The sequence below is a fragment of the Asparagus officinalis genome, chromosome 2 (assembly GCF_001876935.1).
Source record: "Asparagus officinalis chromosome 2, Aspof.V1, whole genome shotgun sequence".
NCBI lineage: Eukaryota > Viridiplantae > Streptophyta > Magnoliopsida > Asparagales > Asparagaceae > Asparagus > Asparagus officinalis.
This window is the reverse complement of record NC_033795.1, coordinates 83,589,690-83,616,530: the sequence shown is the minus strand read 5'-3', so window position 1 is coordinate 83,616,530 and position 26,841 is coordinate 83,589,690. Positions and strand designations below refer to the sequence as shown.

At 36.0% G+C, this 26,841-nt stretch overlaps 2 protein-coding genes across 2 annotated transcripts; both read right to left on the bottom strand.

Annotated features, from left to right (window-relative positions):
- On the bottom strand, positions 6,264–13,619 carry LOC109831917 (probable inactive DNA (cytosine-5)-methyltransferase DRM3). The gene is made up of 8 exons (XM_020399393.1): positions 13,554–13,619; positions 12,719–12,767; positions 12,525–12,635; positions 12,024–12,117; positions 11,845–11,891; positions 10,719–10,818; positions 9,489–9,571; positions 6,264–7,790 (listed from the first exon to the last, which is right to left on the bottom strand). The coding sequence occupies exons 2-8, from the start codon at positions 12,722–12,724 to the stop codon at positions 6,531–6,533; spliced, it is 1,701 nt and encodes a 566-aa protein (XP_020254982.1). The 5' UTR covers positions 12,725–12,767; positions 13,554–13,619; the 3' UTR covers positions 6,264–6,530.
- On the bottom strand, positions 15,588–21,218 carry LOC109831916. Its single transcript, XM_020399392.1, has 7 exons — positions 21,004–21,218; positions 19,700–19,851; positions 19,522–19,595; positions 18,960–19,442; positions 17,207–17,722; positions 16,908–17,120; positions 15,588–16,724 (listed from the first exon to the last, which is right to left on the bottom strand). The coding sequence occupies exons 2-7, from the start codon at positions 19,785–19,787 to the stop codon at positions 15,939–15,941; spliced, it is 2,160 nt and encodes a 719-aa protein (XP_020254981.1). The 5' UTR covers positions 19,788–19,851; positions 21,004–21,218; the 3' UTR covers positions 15,588–15,938.

Here is a 26,841-nt window from a genome sequence, read left to right as displayed (position 1 = left end):
CCAATAAGAATAAATCTATGGAGCAATCACTGCGGAGGAAGAAGGGGAAGAAAGAAAATGTTAAGGATGAGAAGCCAGAGAAGGTGAATGATAGGCCTAAGAGCTCATCCATAGGCTACGTAAGCATCAATTATTCTTTACACATTCTTGCATATTTATATTAAATGAAATTTTGTAACATTATCATTATTATATTTAATTTTACATTGTTTCATGTTAACTTTTTTGGCATGTTAGTGTATATTGTTTCGTGTAAAGTTACATTGTTTTGGGCAATCAAAGAGGCATGACTAGAGGACATCATTTTGGATTCTCTCTAAAGTAGAAGCATTTCCTAGAGGAGGATGGCTACATTCTGTATTTAAAGAGACATGACTGCTGCACAAATTAATGAACCAGTAAGATATCATATTCAACTATAGTATAATATTATCTTCTGATATTTTAAATAAACAGCTTCTTATGTAAAATAACAGGTAACTGTGAGCGTTAATTGACTAGGAGTAAAATTAACATGTTTCAGTAAACATAGAGCAGTGAAATTTAACAAATTATGCGCATAGTTAACACGCTACGAGGAAAGTAAACAACTTCACGAAAAGACTAACATGTTCACATGAAAGTTAACATGTTCGTGTAAAAGTTAACATATCTCGTTGAAACTTAACATTTTACAGGAAGAGTTAACATCTAACCATTACAAATGACAATTATGTTTTTCGTCTGTGCATTAAAACCTGAAATCACAAAGTTTCCATCACACAAAGCCCAGTTTTAAAAAGGGTTCATTGATTACTTACATTTCAGTAAGAACTTTCTGATTTTTTCAGAAGTAGAACACTCTATATTAACAACAGCTTGCATGTGAATCTTCGTACAAACAGTATTTCGATTGTGCTCCAACATGCGCTTCAAATCATCTTAATTATCAATTGAAAAACTCAGGTTTGGGTGCATATCAGAAATATATCAATGATAAAACATCTTGAGGTATTTCATAACTACAACTCTCTATATTAACAACAGCTTGCATGTGAATTTTCGTACAACCAGTATTTCGATTGTGCTCCAACATACACTTTAAACCATCTTCATTATCAACTAAAAAACTCAGGTTCAGGTGCCTTTCAGATTTATATATCAATGATAAAGTATCTTGTGGTACTTTCAGTCTTTCAGAGACAACAAAAGCTTGTTGTAGAACTTAGCATCATCAATATAGCATTCTCGCCTAACGACACCATGCAAATCAGGTATTTGGCTGCCATTGGGGGTTGTTAAAAGTTATGAGGATAGTTATTATTGTATAATTGAGGGAATTTTTAGCGCATAAGTGGTTTTTGAATGTTGAAGAATAAAAAACTTAACATTTTACAGGAAGAGTTAACATCTAACCCTTTCAGATGACAACTATGTTTTTCGAATGTGCATCGAAACCTAAAATCACAAAGTTTACATACACAAAGCCCAGTTTTAAAAAGAGTTCATTAATTACTTACGTTTCAGTAAGAACTTTTTGATTTTTTTAGAAGTAGAACTCTCTATATTAACAACAGCTTGCATGTGAATCTCCATACAACCAGTATTTCGATTGTGCTCTAACACGCACTTCAAATCATCTTCATTATCAACTGGAAAACTCAGTTTCGGGTACCTCTCGGAGTTATATATCAATGATAAAGCATTTTAAGGTACTTTCAGTCTTTCAGATACATCAAATTTCAGTTCAAAAAAGCTTGTTGTAGAACTTAGCATCAAGAATATAGCCTTTTCGCCTAAGGATACTATGCAAAACAAGTCTTTGGCGGCCATTGGGGGTTGTTGAAAGTTATGAGGACAGTTATGAGAAGTAATTGAGGGAATTTTTAGCGTATAAGGGGTTGTTGAAAGTTGAAGAATAAAAACTCTAATTTCATAAATGAGAGAGTGAGAGATAAAACTATAGAATATGTACTCGGTGATGAGATCCACCTGTAATGGAGGGAACGCCGTGCCCCCCCCCCCCCCACCCCGTTTTCGCTGTCGAATCGCATTAATTGCGATGACAGAGATCACCGGGTTGATGAGTGAAGGGGGCAGTTTCCTAGGTGGAAAAAGAAGGCATTTTCAATAGGCTGCTCAAAATACAGAGGGTACATGTATAAAAGTGGGCTTTTTGGGCTAGACCACACTTTTTATTATCTTTTGGGGCTAAAGAGTAAGGAAAAAAGTTGATGGGGTTGAGCCCCATCAGCTTGTTTATTTTGGGGCATTTACACATTTTCCCCATATATCTTTTTGCCTGCTTGAAAACTGCAAAAGAGCCCACTTTTTCTTCCTTGTAAACGAAGGCAGGGAGAAACGGACAGAAGAATCATGGAGTTTTTGTGAATAAATAATGGGAACGGTTACTCTCCATTTTTGTTTCAGCACTCAAAAAGAAAAATCCTTTTTGATTAATCACGTGGTGCTTGCTTTTTGAGAACCAACTCTTTTCCAAACCCGTAGACCGTCATTGCACAAAATAATTAGAATTCAATGAGAAACTAGAGTTGTAATTTTACATCTTAACAAATTGAGAGAGCATTTTATGAGCTGAAACCTGAACTTCTATTAAGGCAATGCTTCCTTCATATGGCATGCACGCGCACGCACGCGCGCACGCACATATTCTCCTAAAACCATGCACGCAATCTCCTAGAAAGCGAGAGTAACAATTTTTTTAGCACGAATCTCCAAGCAACAATCCAATGGTTGAAAAGTTGATAGCAGAACATACAGTAATACTTGAAACGCTTATATGAACTGAATAAATCATTCCCGGGTCCTCCTCAAATGAATCCAACAAAATTGAAGCTCAGGTATCTGTCATATGAAATAAAGGTTACATGTAGAACACGAGTCAAGAAGAAATCCAATTACAATGCACGTGTCGAACGAAATATAAACGAGATAATTTGAAAGATACCAAATATATCCCACGACAAGACAATGAATTCATGCCACATCAAAAGAAAATTCAAATGATCTCATACAGATGAGACTTCCATTCTCTAAAAGAAACAGAAAAATGGAGAATATCCTAGTGCAAGGGACAGTTTTGGTAGTGATAATGTTTTGGTTAGTACATATATCTTGAGAATATCCCAAGTTTTTTTTGTCTTCATGATCTCATCCACCCATGCTTCCAACTTCTCTCAATACAAAGATGACATATTCTCAGCAGAAACGGAGATACTAGGCCATCTTGCTTGCGTCGTTCTGTTGCACCTCTGAAGTCAAAAAGCACGACATTGGTATGAGAAACATAATAGAAATTTATACATGCGGCAATAACACTTTTCTTTTCTTTTCATTGAGGAGCTGATCCAGGATCCCAGTGTGCATAGAAAAATTCCCTCAGAAAATAGATAGTCTTGTCTGATAACTAAAGATAGTGTTCATCTCCAATCAAACTATAGGCAGACATACTCATTGATAATATTATCACAAAGAAAAATATAAAAATAGGACAGCCAAATAGCCGACATCCAAGAGTGACATAGTAGTCGAAAAGACTCTTACATCGTTTTAGAGGATGGATGTAGTCATGGTGGGGCTGAAATTTAAATGGGTTAGTTTCTAGCTTGTGCATTCTCTAAGCTTATCTTGTTTAAACGATGACCAGTCGGGGGAGGCTGGTGATAATCTATAAAAGAAATTATGGTTATGGTGATGATGTGGCTGTGGGCTCAAGTGCAATGTTTGTAGACATATTTGCTCCTTTTTTTATGGTCTTTGTGCAAAGTATTGACTTATATAGTAACTTGTTTATGTCACCTGCTTTGAAGAAGCATACACTAATCATATCCTTCTAATTTGGGCATATTGTCTTCAGTAATATAATTCATCATCTTCAACAAAGAAGGATCGGGAACCTCTTCAGTGTAAAGATATTTAACTCACCAACGGACAAACAAACTCTAAACACGTAGAAATTTTCAGCTTGCACATGCACCTGCATTATTTAACTCACAAATACTATATTAATGGTATTTTGTACTCTTTACATTCAAAGATTTCTGACCATAAAATATTCTCTTATATTATCTTTTTTACCATTCTTTCGGACAGAAGAGCAGGAGAAGCTTCCTCTCCCTGCTCTTGAGGATACAAATCAATAATGCGTATTTTTCAAACCCTGCCCCTTAAAGTGTCCCCTATTAGAATATTGGAGTTGTATTAATTGTAGAATATACTTGCGTTCCTGCTTGTTTACTCCAACGGTTCAATTATGAATATACCCACAACCATTAACTTTGACATCTGCATTACATGGGGTATGTGGGGTAATCATCATGCACTAAAATATCTAAGATTTCGATCATAGCATTTATTCTCACGCTTCTATGTTTGAGCAGGTCAAGATGTCACAATGATGTTCATGCATGAAACATAATTCAATTCCTGTACTTGAATAAAATTATGACAGATTTGGTTGACTTACATGCTGCAGTTCACAAAGTCAGTGGAATATTTCGTGCTTCATGATATGATTCATCAAGGTTCCGTTCCCTGCAAGAATATGAATAACAAGAAAGACATCAACATACAGAAATCAGTCACACATCAACCATGAGACATGGACCGGTACAAAATAATGCATGCATTTGATGTGACCCAACGAATTCTGTCTACTCCTTTTGGAACTCCTTGCTGTCAATAATCTTATGCATAATTGAACTACATTAACAAAAAGTAGGATGTTGTGGAGGAAATTTATTAATAATGGACTCTTTTCTATGATGAATCATGAGTATAGATTTGTATCTAAAAAGAATCTTTTTCAGTATGAAACAAAGTGATTATCATTGTAAATTCTTAATGAACTGGACAACAGAATCAAACTCATTAACTTAACAGTAACCAGGTCATGCTTTACTTATTTTAGTCCTTTCTTGTCGAATGATTGAATCTTTTATCCATTATAATATCCAGCTTAGCAGAAATTCGAAGTTAGATACTCTAATTATATTCATAGTATGTTTGTGATTTATGTAAACAACCAAAAAATAATACAACAATCAACTAAAAGTAGGAGGTTGTTAAGGACTCTTAATTAATTAACAAATCCTTCAACCAAGACTCAGGCTGGAAAGAAGTACTTTGAGAGAATATAATTCCAATAATTTCTTTGTTAAACAAATATACATCGCAAATGCTACATCTAATGGCATAAATGGGTCTGATTTGGACCAAATTTGTGTAAAAGCTGAATCCAAACCCGTGAAGAAAATTGCATTTGGACATCAATTCAGGTCAAATTCTCTTTTCTTTTTTTGGCTTGCATCGAATTCAAATTTTAAATATAGTTGTGCAAGTTACCTGTTCAAGCTCAATAATGTGGTTAATCAAATTCATTACGTGAAAACTGCTAAATTCGTATTTAAACTCATATCAATATCCTTTTATCATTATTTAAAGATAAATAACTAAATATATATTGTCTATGTTATCATTTATAAACTATTTTCAAGTGTATTCTCAGTTTTAAATTCAGGAAGGATCATATCAAAATCCGATCTGGATTCAATTTTGATATCCAAACCCAATAAATGGTCAGATGATGGGGTTATCAGGTCAGGTGCTACATGCACTCATAGTGTTAACTATTAGCATTGAATGTCATGGTCAATCTACTTTTAATCTTGAATTCAAAAGAATAATCAACTAAAAGTGCAAGATATCAATAATGGACATTATAGGTAAGGATTCCAATTAAGGTAAGGAATACTCGTATAATAATACAAACTCCTTTCGGCTTTGCTCAAAGCATTCCAAACACAAGGTAATTTAAACTATTGCCTCCACCATACTAAACTAATGTTTTCTCATTAGGCAATGAATCAGCTAAGGAGCTGAAAAGCCTAGCACAAGGATATGGACCTAATTTAAGGCCTTCCCTAGTGTGGACCAGAAAGGCTTCACATGCATTGTATTAATCAACTGAGATCATTTAACAATTATTCATTAGCCTATCTGACCTTAAAGATACAATTATCAGGTCTACAGATGCAAGTTTTCTTATTAGAAGAAATTACACTGTTACAGAATGAAACTCTCCATTAAAAAAAAACACTCATGCATGAAGATATAGCAATATAAGATAGCTGACAACTGGAATCAAACAAAATTGGTAAAAACTCACGTAATGGGCTGCATATTCCATCTATTGAATTCTCCAACAGGGAACCTTCAAAATATTTGTGATCAAGCACATCAATCCGATCGGAAAGACATATATAGGACCTTAAAACAGAACAACAAAATCTTATTAAATATTCTTGATGGTCTGTGAAATTACACTCTGCAGTTATACAGTTCTCATGGAGTTTAAACTGCAATGTGACAGATAAATCTAAAGAGAAGAATGTAACCAAATAATCAACAAATGAACAAACTAATGCCAAATGTTGAAACTTTCCTTCTGTTCATTACGTTCACTTTTTCTTGACAAAATCCGAATAAAGAAATAATAGCCAAACAACATACAGTAGAGGAAAAACTGTCTACTATCGATTTTTTGACATTATACTTTTCACTTGTTTGTACACGCGTACAAATTCGTTGAACAAAGTGAAGCTTACTCCTGGAGAAGCATCACGATTAGCATTTTTTGACACATTTGGAATTGGATTTGATCCAATTACAATGTCAAACCCACCAATTTCTTCTATAATTCTTTCAAGCTTCTTAATTGACATCTCTTCAATGGTTTTAATCTCAATCAACTTCCCCACCTGCCTGGAATTTTTCCACCAACTCAATAAGATCTCCCTATTGCTATCAACTGGTTCCACTGAAATTAAATACTTAAATTGAATACCGAGTTTGTGCAGTGCTACTTCAGCCCCTCCAATTCCTGTAAAAACTGATAAGACTTTTATTCCCTCCGGATATAAATCTTTTAAAACTGAGAGATGATATGCTAGTGTGTCTACTTGTAAGCAATTAGAAAGCAATCCCAATCTATCATCTAAGGACAAACCCCAAACTTCAGTATGCTTCATTGGGTAGCCCAATATATACTCCATCTCCTCAGGTGTAATTGGACTTAATTTATGCCGACCCGTCCATATTAAATTCATGGTCCGGCACCGCTGGAGAATCTCCAGTTTATCCTCTTTAGCTAACATTCCCTGTGAACTTGCCATCATTTTTCCTAGCCTTTGACACTGTAATGAGGCTTCCGTAAACTGTGAATGAATGCAACTTAACTTCGTTCTTATATCCCACGCAGGCCACCACTTTTTAGTATGTGGCAATGCTTCTCCCAGAGTCATAGGTGGCTTAGGGTGGACATGCACTCTTCTCCCTATAGGAAGTTCACAGATGTAGCCTTCATTTTTTATGATTGCTGAAAAGAATTTAGTCTCCACGAATTCTGGCTTGATTCCATATAAAGATTGGGATAGTCTCTTCCATGTCTCCTCGGCGATATTGAGAGAATTTCCGTAGAATAAATAAAGAGGTTGCGATAGAATGGGAACATTTTTGCCAAATTTGGAGATACCTAGGTCACACATTTCTACTCTAATCAAATTTCCTTCAGGCAAGTGCCTTGGAGTATTGTCTCCATGTATCCGATTAATGTTGGAAGTTGTTCTGTTATTTACTTCCAAGTGTTTAGGCCTTTTCTTTCTGATATACTTGGAACCATATGTTTCAGAGCCTGAAACTGATCCTTTGGGATATCCATCATAAGTTACTGCATTTAAACCTCTATCTTGTTCTTCTGAATTATGTCGACTGGCTGCTGCATTTGTGTTTTCCTACAGATAAATGAAAAATACAGATTACGAAATGATAATATAGCAAGGCCGCAGTTAAGATAAGCCAGGAATAGCTCTATGAATTCAAACAGATAAATCTGAATCAATATTTCTTGAAACCTCTTTTACAACAGAAGTGAAGTTTGGTAGAGTGATTAAAAAAAATGCTTAGGTTATGATCATAGTTAGATTTTTATAGGATATTTTGTGAGTGGTATAGTCATTCAATCTTACACTATATTCTGAGTGGCATAGTCATTTGTCTTACAGTATTGTACTACACTATATTCTAGTTCTTCAGATTTTTATGATATCGGTGTCCATAAAAGTTATTTTCTTTGATCCGAAAAATAAAAGAATAACCATAAAGTGCATATGAAGAGCAATAATATAATCAAAGAGAGACAGAAGATGACCTATAGTTGCCAACTTAGTAACACAGTAGCGGGTCACAGTACGAATTCAGGTACACATTTCGCCACTTATAAAATTTGGATCCGTTAGGGGATAGCTTGCTTCAGTATGCAAGTTCGGTTAGTGATACGTGGTAAAAAAATTTCAGGTTTGCTTAATGTTTTTCAAAGTATATAGTTAAAAACTAGAAAGCTAATTATGAGTTTTAATATTTTTTCATACAAAATACTTAAATACTCCTTTTTGATGGAGTTTGTTTCTTTGTTCTTTTTTTTCACAGAGCTCATTTTAGGATCATGGTTCGTTTTACATTTGATTAACATACGTATTTAGTTACAATAAAGTCCTCGGCTCTTATACTCTATTGTGTGTCTCCCTTTACTTAATTTTACACATTACATTGCGTCTTGCGCACATGCACTTAAAGAAACTTTGCATCTAGCATACTTGTAAGTGGTACGTCAATTTTGAGGAACCAGTTCGTGTATCAGAGGGAACCGGTTCGCAAATGTACCAGGAATCGGTTCGCAGAAATTGTACAATGGTTTGAGGGGGTGTCCGGGGAATCGCGCAACGATGGTTGCCAACTAACTAAAACTTTATGGAACCAAAAGTTGAGAAAACCATTGAGAAATGTCCCAGATAAGGAGCCTCAAGGAATATCACGTAGGAGACACATCATGACCGGACACAGATTCATGTAATATGTGCTTGTGGTATATAGCATATGACTAGGTTTCAAGGTTTAAAACAAGGCCATATCTATCTTTTATAGTTCAATCAGGAGCTTAGGTTCCACAAATGGAACTAACATCAGATCATAGAAACTCTCGTAAACCCTTTTTCGAAGGTTTTAGAAATTTGGGTTCTGCTTCACAAGAAATATTCAACTCTCCACTCTTATTCAACAAAACAGACCGATTTACATATTGATTACTTTGTGCAATTTGTTGCAAAGTAGCTATCTCTCTATATGTGATTATTGGCACGACTTGCAATTAATTGCTTGCTCAAAAGTGAGATAGCTACTAAACACAGTGTTAGATTGCTGGCATGACAAAGAATATATGAAATGACAAGTGAATCAAATAGCATAGCAAAAATCTAGATGCCAATTATTGCTGGCATGTTGAACAATACATAAATGACTTGAGTTAAATAGCCTGGCAAAAGTCTAGATACCAATTCACATGCAATCCCACTTAATATAAGAAAGATAAGAAAAACCAGGAAAGTAAACGCAACTGACTGGAGCAAAAGCATGTAAGCAACTAATAAGGGAACCTTTTGTTCTTCTGTAGCTACTGCACTAGCAATCTGGTTCGCGAAAATAGCATCCGCAAGCTCACTTATTGGAACTTCAGGACCTGAAGAACAGTAGTTACATGACACGGCAAAGTTCTGACTTCTAGTTTCAAATATTCACTGCAGAAGTGAGGCACTTAACAAGAAATTTAACGTCCTTGTTTTAGATTTAGGCTAAACATCGGAAAATCCCCCTTAACATTAGACGATTATCAGATAACCTCCCGTAACTTTCAAAATATCAGAAACCCCCCTTAAGTTTAGGGGTTATAACAAACCCTTTAACTTTAAGATTTTATCAAAAAACCACCCTAACAACTTTAACTGCAATTTTTCACACAGGCGGGTAATTACGCAAGGGGGTGTTTTTTTCCAGTGAAAATTGTGGTTCACACTTTTCGGGGGTTTTCTATATTTTGGAAGTTATGGGAGGTTAGCTCGTAATCATCCAAAGTTAAAAGGGGTTCTATGATATTAAGCCTAGATTTTGCTCTTGCCTATATACGGAATACCAAATAAGAAAAAAAACATTATAAAAAAAGAGCTTCTGGATATATATTGTGTACATAAAAAGATCTAGGGTGACACAAAGAGTACAAACTTAAATAATAAATATAAAAATACAAAGCTGCTTTGCTAAATTCTGGACAAGTTAATCAACTGTTGAGGCAAATCTGTTTATGCGCTCAGGATATGCTTAAAGAATAACGTATCAGATGCTTAATAAGAAATGAGCTTCTGGATAAATAGTGTACACATAAAATGATCTAGCAACGCAAGCAGTACTCAAATATAAAATAGGTTTAATTCCTGATAGACCCCTTGTACTATAGTTTATCGCCAATTTCAAATGCATAAAACTGTTTCCATCAGAAGAGAATAAAGGAACAGGTTCTGCAATCTTGAAAGTGAACAGCTCGAACGCATATTTTAGACCACCTTAAGGACTAGTAAAGATGAGAACGATGATATGAAAAGATGAAGAGAGGAAGCTGAGAACAAGGACACAATATAATTATAAAGCATATTTGGTGTGGTAGGACTTGGAATAGTTGTGCAATGGAATAGGGAGAATGCATGACAGTAATATGGGGGCATTTGGATCAACTGCCAGTATAGAATGTTCAGAAATAATATTACAGATCTAATAGTACTTGCCAATTTCAATAAAATACAATATAATTAAATATTTTCACGTCAAGTACTTACCGAAATTATCAATAGCATGAGATATCTCATCTTCAGTAAAACCCATGTCTTTCAGGCGTCTCTTCTTTTGCATCATCCCGGAAGTCTCTGAGCGGAGCTCCTAGAAATTTAGGAATGATTTGGTTTAAAGAAAATTATTACTTGAGAAATTACCACCATCTAAGCTTTGCCAACAGAAACTGGTTCATTAAGAAGGCACAGTAGGATACGTGACAAAAAATTTGGACTGTTGTTGGCCTGCCTAATCACAGTAACCACAGAAGTTAGTGCCAATTTCTGAGATGAAGATACTGTATACAAGAGTGGGTTCCCCGTATAATTTAGAATGTCAATTGATAGATAAGGAACCTGCCTTATTGATGTTTAGTTTAATCTTAAGTTGTCCTGGACTAGAAGTCTTGAAGCAGGGAAAGAATTTACCTTCAAATCTAAGGAACAACTAAACCCAAAGAGAACAATGAACAAATGACCAAAACTTGATTATAGAGTGAAACATACACATACATAGATACGTACACACACAGTGAGTGCCCACCAAATGCAAATCGTATATACAAGTGTTGAGGACAGGTATATTATGTACCTATGCACATATGATTGTTCAACAGTGTTCAAGTGTACATACATATTGTCTGAACCCCACAATGGAACTTTAGAGTAAAAATCCCCACTAACTAAAAGAGTGGATTACAACAAGAGATCAGTCCCTAATCTCCCTCACCAAACCCACAAGAAAACCCACTGACGAAGAACCCAAAAACTCTCTTCATCTTGCTCATTCACTTGTACTCTGTCACACCCTCCTCATCGTCCCTAACCCTCCTTTTATAATGTCCTAATGTGAATTAGGCAAAGGGTTCCCTGAAGTAATTGGGCTGATGGGTTAGTGCAACAATAACCCAATCTAACGCCAAGTAGATGTGATAAGAAGAGAAGACCAAATTTGATCTGCCTTCTTCATAATCAAGGCACAATTTAAGCAGGCATCAATAATCACATTACGTAGTTGTTCATTTTGCGACAAGTCGAGGATAGTTTCTAGGTTTTAATAACTTATAAAAGTGTTTATGGAAATAAAGTTTCATTAGGTACAGTGAGAATATCATTCCCAGTAAAAAAGACTTACCTTGTATGTGAAAAGAGTCTCTAGCATTGCATCAACATCACCTTCACCTGGATAAGTAGATTTTATTTAAAATATTACAGTAGTTAACAGAGCGAAGAGACCTACTTGATGAAATGGTTGTTTTACATAATTAATTTGGATATCAAGAAATTTGGGGAGCTTAAATGGTGTTAACCTACCATTTTCCCAGATAACTTTGTCAACACGACTCGGTGAAAATCCCATCTCGACAAAATGTGATTTTAAATGAGCAGGGGAGCTGTAAACTTCTTTCTACAAGACGCAAGGATGAATTAGAAGCACAAATACACAAAAATAACCATTGAGATTTTTTCATACCATACGGAGTGGCCTTATGAATCTACTAACATTGCAATTAAGGACAAAAAAGATTTTCAACCACCTTGCATAGCATTAAGTGCGTGAAGGCCACTGCTAAAATACACTGTCATGAGTATAATTTGAAGTAAAAAAGAACAGATGTAAGAGTAAATTAACTCAAATCAGTCAAATGCTTCCAGTATATGTTCAGGACCAGACCTCGAATAGGTTGCAATACATGTACACAAGAAATGTAGCAACACAGTGACGATGTTTAATATCTAAGGCATAATCGGGATAGAAAATGATCAATGATTGGAATGGAGACCTCAACACATGCATGATACGTAAATATTTACCTCCTTCCCTATGATAGCCTCACGGGAGCACTTCGTCCTTGAAGGCAAAACTTCAGACCAGTTATGGTCCAAAATTTCTACATCTGAAGAATCATCGTCTTCTATGTTAACCTTCAACAAATAAGACCGTTTCAATAAAATTACTGCCTTAGAGCATCGGAGTGTGAAATAAGCACGCAAGTAATCAGAAATACCTCCATTTTCAACAGTGGAAATCTCTCCAAACAGAACTCCCAAGAAAACCTGCAAATTTGTGAAAGAAATTAAAGACAACCCGAAAATAATAACCCTACAGAGAAAGATTATTAATGAAATTCGATATATTGGACGTAGCAAATGCTGATGAGCATACAATGTGCATAGTAGCGAGTTTGGTCAGAAGTAGTTGGAACGACAAATGCATTTACAACATTATATAATTCCAACAGCAACAGCAACACCCAATCAAACATGTACATCAAAATTTAGATGTATGTCACGAAATGGAGGCATTGCGTGAAATCTACAACTAAACTGATCCCCAAAAAACCCTAGTCTTGTCAACTCTCATAACATCTTAACCACCACAACTATAAATTTTGTTTTCCTTACTCTTTTCCGAAAATTGGGTTTTTTTCCTTTTTTTTTCCTACTGCATTTTCAGTGATAACCCATTAAATAATCCGCATCATTCATCATGATCTACAAATACAATAAACATAAACATACTAGGAATTACATAACGAGCTCAAACAATAAAAAAGTTATTAATTAACCTAAATCTCCAAGTAATAAGTTTGTAAAAAAAAAAAACTGAATATTTCTTCTTCTTCTTTTCTATTTGTCTTCAGCAATCTGTCCTCGGTTCTTTACCATCTGCATTATTCTCAATTTTTATTGTTTTTACCCTAACATCATAATAAGACAAGTTCAAGTGCATAGAAATTGGAGGGGGGATGGCGAAAAACCCTAAAATCTGGGAGAAGAAACAAAAAGGTCAGAGAAAAAAAGGATTTTGATAATAAATTGGGGATCATAATTTCGGAGAACCTGGGAATTGGGGCCTCGGTGAAAAGGAGAAAAACCAAAAGAAAAAGGAGGCGGAGAAAATGATGGGTTTTGGATACCGTGAGGCAGGCAAAAATGGGTTGACGATTTTGCCCACGGTTCGCTGCGTGAGGAGCACACTCCCAAACAGTAACTCTGGGGGTACGTAAGGACTAAATTGCCCTTCTCCCAAACCAAACCATGCCCAAGTCCAAAAGGGTATTTTCGGCAATCCAACTCCCAAAGTTACTGTTTAGGAGTAGATATAGCAAATATGGTGAGGAGGTTGGTCATGGAGGGTAGTTTGGGTAGTGAAGGTTTCGAGGTTTTTGTTTCGTAAAAAAAAATACAGAAAGTGGGGGAAAGAAAATTGATATAGGTGAATTTTAATATTTTCCTCTACTTTCAGATGTTTGGTTTGTCAAGCTATAAAAAAAAGTGAGGGAGAAAATGAGTTGTCACCATATTATTGGATGAGATGAGTAATTTTTGATATTTTCCTTCACTTTCCTTGTTTAGGTTCTTTTCTTATGTTTGGTTCATTCTTAAAACTAAGAAAATAAATGAGAGAATATGAGTTGTCATTATATTATTGGATGATGTGACTCATACTTAGGAAAATCAATTTTCTTGTTTTTTTTTTTGGAGGAAATGGATGGAAGGAAAATTTTAATGAGATGGGATGAGTTGTCACCATATTATTGGATGATGTAAGTAATTTTTAAAGATGATAGAAAGTGAAGAAAAATAGGGTGAGGTGAGTTGGATGAGTTGATTGATGTGACACATTTCTTGTGTTTAGTTTATTTTTAAAAGTAAGAAATGAGATGAGATGAGATGAGTTGTCACCATATTTTGGTTGATGTGGGATTGTAAGGATGAAAAATGATGAAAGTGAAGGAAAATGGGTTTTGGAAAATAAAGGAAACTAACCAAACAGGCCTAGACGGAAAACGCGCTAGAATTAAATCCAGTGGGGCTTTTCTTGCCGAAAATTTTGGAAAGGACGGAGCACACGATGAAAAGGCCTCTAATCTTTACCATTCATTTCAATTTCAAGAGATAAGCCGTACCATTTCAGTTTTCAAGGGACTCTTAGCTTTTCAGTGTGTCTGGGAGATGACTTACGGAAGGGAACGAAAAGAAAAAGTTCACCTTCCTTCCCTTTCCCTTCATTACACCCTAATTTGGGGTGTAAAATTTTGGCTTAAATTTCCTCCTCGCTTTTGGCTCAAATTTCCTTCTCGTTCCCCTCTTCTACTCTACTAAATGGAACTGCCAAACAAAATTAAAATTAGATTTCTCTTCCCCTTCCTCTCTATACCCTCCATCCATACATGTCATTTAGATAGTGCAAGCCATAGTTTATCTTTGACTTATGCCTTGACTTTGACATAGACGCTATAAAATTGGAATAATTGGACTTGCTTCGATTACCATAAAATTTGTAGAGGATATCGATTATGAAAAATAAGTAAACTTATAATTTGTAGAGAGGAAGTGCCAGTGATTTCGGAACAGAAGTTGTCGTCTTAAAAAAAAATTAGAAGTAATAATTTTACCCCATCAGGAAAACATCTCTTCTCAGGAATAGAAGGCATATATATACCTCTGAATTCTTACATGATAAAATCATGAAGCTCATTGTAACCAAGTGTTTTTCAACCAAGCACAAAATTTGCATAGAAAATGCATGCATATCCCAACAATGGATTTGAAAATGATTTTGTGTGATAAAAAAACATGTAAATGCATGCAGATCCTCTCCAAATGTTCCGCAAAGCAGCTAAAAAAATAAAGAAAAATTAATAAGACGATAAAAATAAGTTAATTATTCATGATGATTAGGTCACTCATTAATCTTTTAGCACGAACTAAGAAAAAGTCCCTCCATTTATAATGAGCACATCCATAATCCTTCTATTTTATCGGGAGAACAAGGAAAAAAAATTATCATATAAACACTTATTTATTTATGTGATAATTCCATATATTAGTGTACCTCACGGTCCTCGCATCAAATCTGCACCCATAAAGTTGCAATCAACAACATCAATTGCAATTTTGCATTGATGAAAAATTAGAGAATGAAGCCACAGGGCGACTCATCAACATTTCGAAAAATAACAAGGGCAAAACATGCATCTACTTGAATACTTTTACTTTCATTAAAGTAAATTACTGCAACCTGTAATTAAAATTTAAAAAAAAAACAAAATAAAAAAAGGCAAACTGCTTTCCCCCAAAGCGCTTCATCACAAAATCTATGTTGTCTGTACCCTTTTTCCCCTAGCAAGGAAGAAAAAAAAAGAAGCAAAAGGACCAGCAACCGAGCTTGGCAAAATCATTCTTGGGCAAACAAAATACGAAATGATTTCGCGACTCCGTCTAAGATTTTGGTCCCTTTGTATCACAAGGAATTGAACCAATAGTTAGAGTACCAGAAATCAATCTGCTAGTATCGGTAATTTCGATCTCTACGGAACCCACAGTAAAAACATCAGTCTCTTTGGCAGGAACCTGAGTATCGGAGCATCCTACAGACTCGGGCCTGCCTTTTCTTTTACCTTGTGCATGCTTTGCAGAATCCCTCGAAACAGCATGCGTGTCATTTGGGCTTAATTTATCCGTGCCCTCGGGCAACAAACTGTGATTCTTGCTTTGATCACTTTTAGCTTCTGATGATTGTTTTGTGCTATGATTTTTAACTTGTTTCGGTTCTGGTTGTATTGCAGGATTGCCTCCAGCTGACACATGCGCATCATCAGATTTTGATGGTTGTTCCATCGTACCATTTAGCTGTGTGAGTTCAGCATTCTTCTGCTTATCATCTTCATCAGCTGTACGAGGAACCATTTTCCTTATATTTGGTTCCAGAGGCTGAGCAGATTTAGCCTTTGTTTCATTTACGCTGGCAATAGGAAGCGGGACCTCGCCAGCATTAGGAGGGTGGACCTCAACAGAACGAGTAATTGCTTCACCAGGCTTGATAGAGGGAATGAAGATCGGAGGGGAAACTGAGTTTACATAGGTTTTACTTCCAAGAAGCAAGGATTTTTCTTCCTGCATAATCCGCTGCCGCTCTTCATAGTACATAAAATCATCGAGAATCCATGTATTCAGAGGAAATCTCTTAAAAGTATACAGCATACTCATCCCTGGATCATATTGGACCTGCAGAAGTACAGATTAAAGTTGAAAGGTAGCATAACTATGTTTTCAAATAGAACTTGCAAGCAGCTCATAAAAGACTCCGCAACACAACAAGTGTCGGAAAAGGAATAATACTGATAGTAGTACATAAAGTTCTTTGTATGAAAATGAAGTAAAGAGTATCAACACAAAAGACAAACTTACCTCTTGGGTGTCTCTGCTACTAGTCACAGGTCTGAACTCATTGTTCTCCAATATGATGTGCCGAAAGCTTGAGTTGGGAACGTCCTTTATTATGTGCCACTTGACAGGAAAGCACCCAGTCCATTTATCTTGCAGCCAAAAGTCCATGTCCTTGTGGAAGTCAACAGGACCAACCATCTCAGCAACACCACAGAAATGACCACTAGCATTAACCTACATGCAGAGAAATATTAGCCATTAGATTTTCGTGGAAATGAGGCATTATATACACTTTTGTAGTGGGTGAATTCATCACTTACAGAAAAGAAAAGAAAAACTGGACATTTTCTTGATTTCCCAACGGATGACCTCTGGGCCTCTTCATAGGCGGCGTCCAGTTTTTTGTTACCACTGGAAGTGCTTGACCACACATTATATTTGATGCTCTTATGCACATCATCCTCACTGTAGGATTTGATGACAAAGAACTTGGTATCCCGCGGATAATCAACAGGAAAGTCATCCCTGTTATATTGATCAGGATGAATAATTGTGTGTCCATCCAAATTACCAGTACCAGCTTCGGTTGTGTAGTCTTTGAGAGTTACTGGTAATGTCAATTGAGTTCTCGTCTTGTTGGTTCTAGGACCCATATTTTGCTCACCCAGGCTTCTGTTAGGAACCCCACTATATTGGATTCTTGGCCTCATCCTATCAACTGGAGCCCATCCACGGACATCAGATCCAGAACTTGTAAAGCCATTGTTGGCGGGAAATGTGGCCTTCAATGGACTGCGAACAGAAGGGACTCCCGGAAATGATACGTGCTCTGTTCCCTGCATCAGACAAAGACTTGTAACATTAATCAAAGCATTCAAATCCAAGCATGGTTCAATACACTTGAAAGGAGAAATGGTACATGGTCAGCAAATTATAGAGTGCAGCACAATACAAAATTACACTTGAGAAATCAAAATGAATTTTAAAAGTAGACTTATAACCAATTTCTTATACAGTTATACCTATATGCAAAAGAAAAGGTATTGATAGTATTCAAATCATAACATTTCTATAAAAGGATGTATAATATCAATATGATATATGCTTGAAGTCGACTTACGAATAAAGTTTAAAGAATTGGCAATTTATGGTGCCCCATTGGTAAAATACATGTTCTTTTTAAAAGGAGGCATGGACAACAGAAAATGACACCAAATCTAATATTAAGACACTTCATTAGAGTTTGCACTACATGTCCGGGAGTTCTGCAAATAGTCTTGATTAGAGTTTGCAGTACGTGTCCATGTATGTTCGCAAATGAGAGAACAGCAGGATGGAGTTGGCATTACATGTCTTCATGTGTATGTTGGAGAGTGGGGGTGATAAAATGCCATCGTAGATAAGAATATGTAATCCCAACCAAAAACTTTGATTTGATTACAGCTTTTGATTTGACACTGAAAATGGAATTGTTCATGCCAACACAGCGATACATTGGAAATCCAGCACAATCTCAACCACAAAATCTAACTTGGTTATATACATAGGAGATACACCATAACAATATTTAGTGTCCATTATAATTATAGATTCTCTCTTTAAAAACACACTACTTTGCATACAAGTCCGCACTCAGCATGTATGTGTGAACATGTCTCTACTGTGTGCTTGTGCACATGCGCATGATATAACACACTGGCAACACAGTACTCTAAACTCAAATATAATATCTAATGCAGCTGTATACTCATTATACGTTTTGTATGAATTTAACTTGTACGGATTCTTTTCATATTAAAATGTAACTGGTCTATTATTCTCAACAAAAAGAATCACTGAGATTATTAAAGATTATAAAAGGACACAGAGAATCAAAACTAATTCTGATAATGAAAGAAGCATTCCACATATACTACAAAAAAAGAAAATTATATTCATAAAAATTAACTTTATACTTTTGTTAAGTAAAAATAGGAAATAACTTCAAAAAACATGAATATGTACACAATCAAACTCCAATATTGTACAGTTTGATGCACAATTCAAATACTAAAGCAACTGTTGATTACATACCTGAATTACTTGATGAGAACCACCATTTGTCATAACTCCATATGGTGAGAACTTCTTTCTTGCTCCTGCATTTACTCCTGTCCCTTCAGACGATCTCCCAGATACCTGAATCTGATGGGAAGAATGGGAAGGCTCCAACGATAAATTTTCGAAAGAAACTTTCAAAGGTGTGGTCGTCACGCTCATGGATGATAATGAAGGTGCATATTGTACAGCACCATTGCTGAAAAGCAATGGATCAGGAGAACCATTCAGGAGAGTATGAGTATCTGAACTAGATTGACTAATAACCGGCATATAACCAGGTGAAACAACAGTTTGGGGGTATGGAGAGTTGGTAAAGCACTGCTGCGATCCTATGTATGGACCATCAGTTCCTATGACAGCGCCAGGAATGTAAGGATTGAAAGGGTTGTAAGGAGACTGTGCATAGTCATAGCTAGGCGTATAGTATACATATGATAAATTTTCGCTTTGCAAACCCTGCAGCAGCAATGACAAATAGCAGTTAACCTCAGCAAAATGCACTGGCTCAGGAACATTAATGTTAAAAAAAACTTACGGGAAACTGCTGATCTTGAACATCTACGGTCAAAAACTTATGGTTGCCATCCCATTCAGTAGGTGGTTCCACTCCTGTTGAAGGAACACAGAGAATAAAACAAGAAAACTATGCTCTTACTGTACTATTCCATGTAGTGATAAAACTTCAAGGAAGGAACAAGATCTAATCAGCATACCTGTGCAGACATATTCATAATAGTTTCCAGCTGCAGGATAGTATACGCCCTGATCATAGATAAACTCCGGAGCCAGTTCTCCCTCCATATAGCTCTCTTTACTTGAGATATGATGCCAAGTAATGTGTCAATCTGAACCCGGACAAGCTTGTCTAAAGCAAAGAGAGGGGAAAAAACAATTTTAGGTGCCACATTCAAGTACCATTAAAGGCGTACTGATTAAAATCCACAGTTAAGAAATGACATGAAGGTCATATCCACGGTAAATGCACAACAGGATGAATATATATAATGTGACTTACTACCATCACTCAAGGGAAACAAGTCACAATCAAATGCTATTAAGTGTCATATATTATGTAACAGTATGCTAATAGAAAATGAATGGCATAAGCAGCACCATCTTCATTTTTCTCTTTCAACCATCCCAAATCGATGTGTAATGATTATTTTGCAGGGGTAGCTTAAAACCAAGTTCTGCACAAACCTTTATGGAGGCACGTAAAGCATGTCTCTATTTTCCAAGATTGAATGACATGCAATTCTTCCCAAATACCCTCATAACTCATAAGCAGCGAGTTTTTAGAAAATTTCAGATTCATCCTCACTGCATTATTCACATAATGGTATGCAATAACTAGTATGGAATAAATCATCAAACACTAACCTATCCATCAACCTCCTAGAAAGTAAATCTACCTAGTAGGAACTTCGAAGTCCTTGTGTGAGGATATGTGACCCTAACTTGCTCAAAGTCGCCAGGGCCAAGTATTTGATATCAAACAGGACACGTTCTTAAGGCCTCAGAACAGCCAACAACAGATGTTCACCCAACATAATAGATAAGCGGACACTGTAAGAAATTCCTATCAATACTGCATTGATTAAATATACAGTTTTTTCATCCTTCTACCACTAGGATGCCTTCATCTCTGACTGCAAATGCGGTTAATTTTTGTAGATTACTATCACCTTCAAATTCGATTCGCAGCAGGCAGAAGACAAGAAATCAAGAAACCTAGATCTTTTATACCTCGTTCCAGTGTCTAACTTGAACCTTTTATTTCTCACTGCTATCTCTATAGCCTACGTAATTCAAACAATGCCGGAAAAACCGAGCAAAAACAATGAGTAGTACAGATCAAAGAAAACCCTAAATCCCAAATCAACAGACTGTTCTACAGAATATTGTCAATTAAATCATAGCAATACGCCGACCCAACAATACCAAATACAAAATCACAAAATATTATACATACATCAAGATCACATCATAAAAAAGCAATAAAAATCGAATCTTTTACCCCAAAATTAATCGGCCAAAGATGCCGGAGAATCGAGCCGCAAGCGAATCAAAGCGATCCCGATGATCACGAACAACGCCCTCAGATCACCAGTGGTTTTGCCCTAAATTTTAATGGAGAATCGAGAGTCGCCCCCAAAGAAAACCCTAACCCTAAGAAAAACTATTATAATAATGATTAAATTTTGAAATGGGAAGAATAAAATAGAGCGAGAGGAGATTGGGAGCGTTTGCGAGGGATTATATAGACATTTTGGATATTACCGAAAGTGCTCATCCTTTTGGTTGTAAATGTCCAAAATGCCCTTCAATGCCAAAAATTCAGAAGGTTCTAGCCGGGGCTGAAGACAGTTGTCGGCTGGTTGCGGGGTAAAAATGCTTCCATTGGAGGGGTAAATTAGTCAATAAGGAACGTGAAATTTTCTTTTGTTATTTTCTTTACCAATTCAAAAAGCAAGGAAAGAGAGAGTAAACACCCCAAGAAAATAATTGCATATCTTTAAATCTATTTTATTTTATTTGCAGATTTGTCCCTTTTTCACTCAACATCTTATTTCAAAGTAAGAAAAGGTAAAATATTTAAACTACCTGTTGTCACCCTGAAAAGTGAAAGGCAAGGGTTTGTTTGCCTATATGCCACTAAAATATATCTTATTTGTCAATTTATCCTGAAATTACATGTTTGTTTGTTGATTTATTCCATGAATTTTACGGATTATTTGGTTTGCTCCAAAAAATAAATTGCAGCAACAAATGTTAACATTTGTTGCAGAAAATTAAATTATATTTTGTTTTTCGGATATTTGCAATTATAATGTAGAAATTATATTTCTAAATGCAAATTAAGTGTTTAGTTGAAAAACAATAAGTGCAAAAAAACTGCATAATTTTGTCAACTTTTCGCAGCATGCACATTTTCCTCTTGCACCCACCCCCCCACCCCCCAAAAGTTTCTCTCTTCGACCCAAAAAAAATGACGACCAAATATAACAGACATTCTAATGAAAACCGATCCGAACTAATGTGATTCGGTTCGGACCGATGCGGTAGGGTTTTGTCGGTTTGCAGAAACGATCAGCTACCTGCTTACCAAGATTATTATGTAGAAATGCTCAAATAAATCAACGTGTTATTTTTAAAAACAAATTTGACTTGTCTCAAAAATAGCGTGAGAATTATGAACAATGAACTTAGTGGCTAGTGCACTGCGTGAACGTATGATGATATGAAGTCCTTCCTATTGCATCAGATTTATGAACAGCAACAAAAATCACAAAAGACCAAAAATTTGTGTGAAATCAATGACCATAGTCCATAAATTAATAGTGTATCCTGTTATAAGCTACAAGTTAACCAAGTATTTATCTCCGCTGGGAAGCCGACGCGTGTCCACCCCATGCTTAATCAGATCTTCCCGGAAGCCAAGAACTTGCGTAGCCGACTAAAAAGAGGTGTTTATCGGCCTACGCACCAGATCGATCCTTTGAGCACTCGCACTCGACCTATTGTTCCAGCCGACAACTTGCGTAGCCGACTAGAAAGGCGGTGTTAGTCGGCCTTCAGTTGGACAACCAGAGAGGTTGTGTGTCCTTGAACCCCGCGCTGACAACCAACTACCATCGCATTAACCGTTCTGACAAAGTCATCATTGCTCTAACCTTATAACTTTTATGACTCATCGGATCTAGTCAGCTCCAAACAATTGTTATCTTCCCCACGATAAATTATTGGATGACTCATCTTTGCTGACGGCCGACACCTTTAGTTGTTTGTCGAGTCAGTTTTCTGCCTAGACTCAGCTCAAGTTACCTATCTGCCCTTTTGATCCACTATAAAAGAAAGTCATGCAGCTCAAGGTAACTCTCTGGCTTTTTTATACAACTTTGAAATCTTCTTCATCATATCATATTTTCTCACTCAAGTTCATATAATGACTTGATCGTGGGAGAATAATCGGAGAACCCAACTTCGGCCTCTCACGAGTTCTTTGTGTGCAGGAAAGAACAACAGGCTCCCAGATCAGCCATCTGAAGAAGCTTGTGTTAGATATAGGTGCACTGTAGGCAATAATTGTATATTGTAACATGACCTATATGAATATAACATCCTTGTTCAAAATAATAGTATGCTATTTTGGTCAGACTTATCTGGTATTTTCATACAGATAAAGTCCTTAGAATGATACCAGACTATCAGATATTTCAGATATGATCGTAATAAAAAGGTCTGATTTGTAGTTAACGTACATTCTAAAATGTTCCTAGTCAATGAAGTGTTAAAATGAGACATTATCACTTTGGGAAGACTAGTGTATACTCTATTTCTCCTTTGGTAGGATGATGATCCATCTCTTGGATCATTGATGTGAGACATCAAGATATAGTATACAGGTGACTCGTTAATGAATGAGTTAACTGAACGACTCACTGAGAACATCTAGTTGGTAATTATACTTAACTATCAAATAGAAGTTCTCAAGTGATATAGTACATAGTAGTCTCTTGACCTGAGGCATGAGTGCAATATCTTACATGTCAGTATATGTGTACTTAGACTTTTACCTAACCATAGTTCTCATCGAGTTATGCATAACGGTTCTTGTTGGGTACATCCCGAGGCATAAGTAGATATTGAGATGCCAATATGGGATTCGTCTCTCCCAGCATAGGGGGTTAATATCATAAGATTGTTTGATATAACTATAACCTAGAAATCATTGGCCGAGGTAAATAAGATAAACTAAGTGTCAGTTTGATCTTATAGGTTATGAGTTTAATATCAACAAAGGTAAATAAGATAAACTAAGTGTCAGTTTGATCTTATAGGTTATGAGTTTAATATCAACAAACACTAATTGAGCAATTAGGGTTTGACAGTTTTCCATACCCTAGGCTCAAGACCGGACTGTACGGCATTATCACTGAGTGGTCCTGATAAAATTGGATAAGCATCTTGCAGACCTTTATCACAACTCATACCCGGATAGTCTTCATGTGCAGCTAGCACATCTGTTGTACTTGTGGATATGATCCACTACCGAGTTTTTGAGTTGGGCCCTAGAGTCACACCAAGCGTGTACTTGAATCCTATGAAACACAATTTATAGAGTGATGTGTATGATTGATATGTATATATGATTTTTTTACCGGATACACATAAACGGTTATGTATATCGGTAAAAGCGGAATGCTATGTGCTTAGGAAATAAATTCTTATATTTTTCCCATAAAGTTAACTTTCAGTCAACTAGTTGACTTTTTGGTCAACAGTTAACTTTTGGTCAACTCTTGATTTATTTGGTCATATAGTGACTAATTAGTTAAAGATTGGAATAATACTATATACCGTATTTATGAAATACTGTATTAGTAATAATAATTTGGTATTCTCATTTATGAAATACACATACCGTATATAATGAGTCATGAGATGAGTCACTTAGTGGTATGGTTTGAGCACATGGTTTATTAGCACATGGTTTTGAAATGTAATGATTCATAAGATGATTCATTGCATGATTCACTTGATTAGTCATTAATTTTTGATGATTCATTGCATGACTCATAGGATGAGTCATTCATGTCATGAACATATTTCACTCTATAAATATGAGCTCTCTCTTCATGAAAGGCTAATAAAAATTAAATTTCCATAAGAGAAAACAAGAGAGTTATACCTCTTACTAAACTCTAGCAATCTTTGAGTAAGAGAAAGTAGTAGGATTTTAAGAACCCCGGGGTGGATATCTTGCCTCGCGTCTCAAACAGCATCCAATAGCTTTCGGGTTTACTTAAAGAGTTGGAGATCCACTACGAGGAGTTTTCTGCATCAAAGAGAGCAAGCTAAAGGTTGTTTGATTCACTATTGAATCACGCTACAAAAGTATAACTTTCAAACCTTGTATGCTCTCTTAACAATAAGAATCATGTTAGATTTAATTAGACGGTCCATATGAATATTTCATGATCTCTACATGCTTAGTAATTTTTTTCCATACATGTCTTCCGCTGTGTATTATGCATATAGACATAGCACGGTTTCCTTCAGCTTGAGGACCCCAACCCAACACAAATCTTTAAATAAACTTCTTGTTAGATAACTGACATCAACACATCCCTAATTCAATGTTCATTAGAGATCTAAATAACTTTAAGCTTTTTAAAAATCGTTGAGTGTAACTAATCTAAGAGATCCAAACACCACACGTTTTTATCGTCAATAGTATATTTATATTCCTATCTGGTCTCCATCAAGTTCAATATGCAAAAATGAAATATTAAAATGTTAAAAATAGAACTTGCTAGATTCTACATAATGTACTATTATCTTTGCTTTTCTCACACTATTTTTGCAACATCATAAATGGATTTTTAGCATAAAAACCTAAAGTTTACCCCCATTTATTTTTTACACCCACCTCCAAAAAGTTTTTTTGCATATGCACCTAAAGTTCACACCCATTTATCTTGAAATATATGCATTTTAAAAACTATTCTTAGAAACATAATACTCAAGTGAATTCTTTTTTAAATCAACTTATATATATATATATATATCTTATTTGTCAATTTATCCTGAAAGTACCTGTTTGTTTGTTGATTTATTCCATGAATTCTACGGATGATTTGGTTCGCGCCAAAAAAAAATTGCAGCAACAAATGTTAATATTTGTTGCAGAAAATTAAATTATATTTTGTTTTTTCGGATATTTGCAATTATATTGTAGAAATTATATTTCTAAATGCAAATTAAGTGTTTAGTTGAAAAACAATAAGTGCAAAAAACTGCATAATTTTGTCAACTTTTCGAAGCATGCACATTTTCCTCTTGCACACCCCCCGACCCACCCCCCAAAAGTTTCTCTTACTACGTGTAGGGCTGAGCACGGTTCGGTTCGGGTCGGTTTTTACCAAATTTTGAACAACCGAACCGAACCACATATAATTCAAAAACGAACCGCACTGTTGCAAGTCGGTTCAGTTCGGTTCGGTTCGGTTTGTTCGGTTCTAACTTCATTTTTAGAATGATTTAAACAGTAGACTTGCCAAATATTAAATCAAATAGAATATATCGTGATGGGTAAGGGATCCCATGAATATTAAATAGTAGTATTTCAGAGGTTACCGACTTAATTTGGAAAAACAAGAGGGGGAAAAGGAACAAAATCATCATCCATGAAAACATATATACCAGAAAATAAATTAAGGATCATTATCAAAGCACAAACTCAGAAATCATAAGAGAATAGGAGTGCATAAATGAATAGGAAACTGATAGGTCGATATCTTAACTTACTAGTTGTTGTATCCAAGGAAATAAATCAAAATTAAAGAATAATCGCAGTTAGAAGCTTGAAGAAGAGCAAAAGATAAAGTTTATACCTCGGCGACGACGACGGGTGCGGGTGTCCCCCCAAAGCCGGAGACAGATCCTGAGTCTGAAGAGATTTTTTGGCCTCGGCCATGAAGACTGTGGAAGTGAAGAAGAGGAAGAGGAAGTGAGAGAGGTGGACCGTGGAACTGAGAACTGAGGAGTGAGAGAGGGAGTGAGAGAGAGGAACTGAGGAGGCGACTGGGAAAGTGGGAAGGGAAGTTTAGGCGTTTAGGGTTTGAGAGTCTGAAACTATCTTTGGGGATGGGTCGGGTTTGAGAAGAATGAGTATTTAGACCATGGGGTATTCGGTCGGTTCGGGTTAAAAAGTTTTCAACCCGACCCGAAACCGCCCTACTCTTAAAACTGATTTTTTCGGGTCGGGTCGGGTCGGTTTTTTCGGTTTGGACCGAACCGTGCTCAGCCCTAACTACGTGGAACCAGAAGCAGAAGCGCACATGTGCAGTGC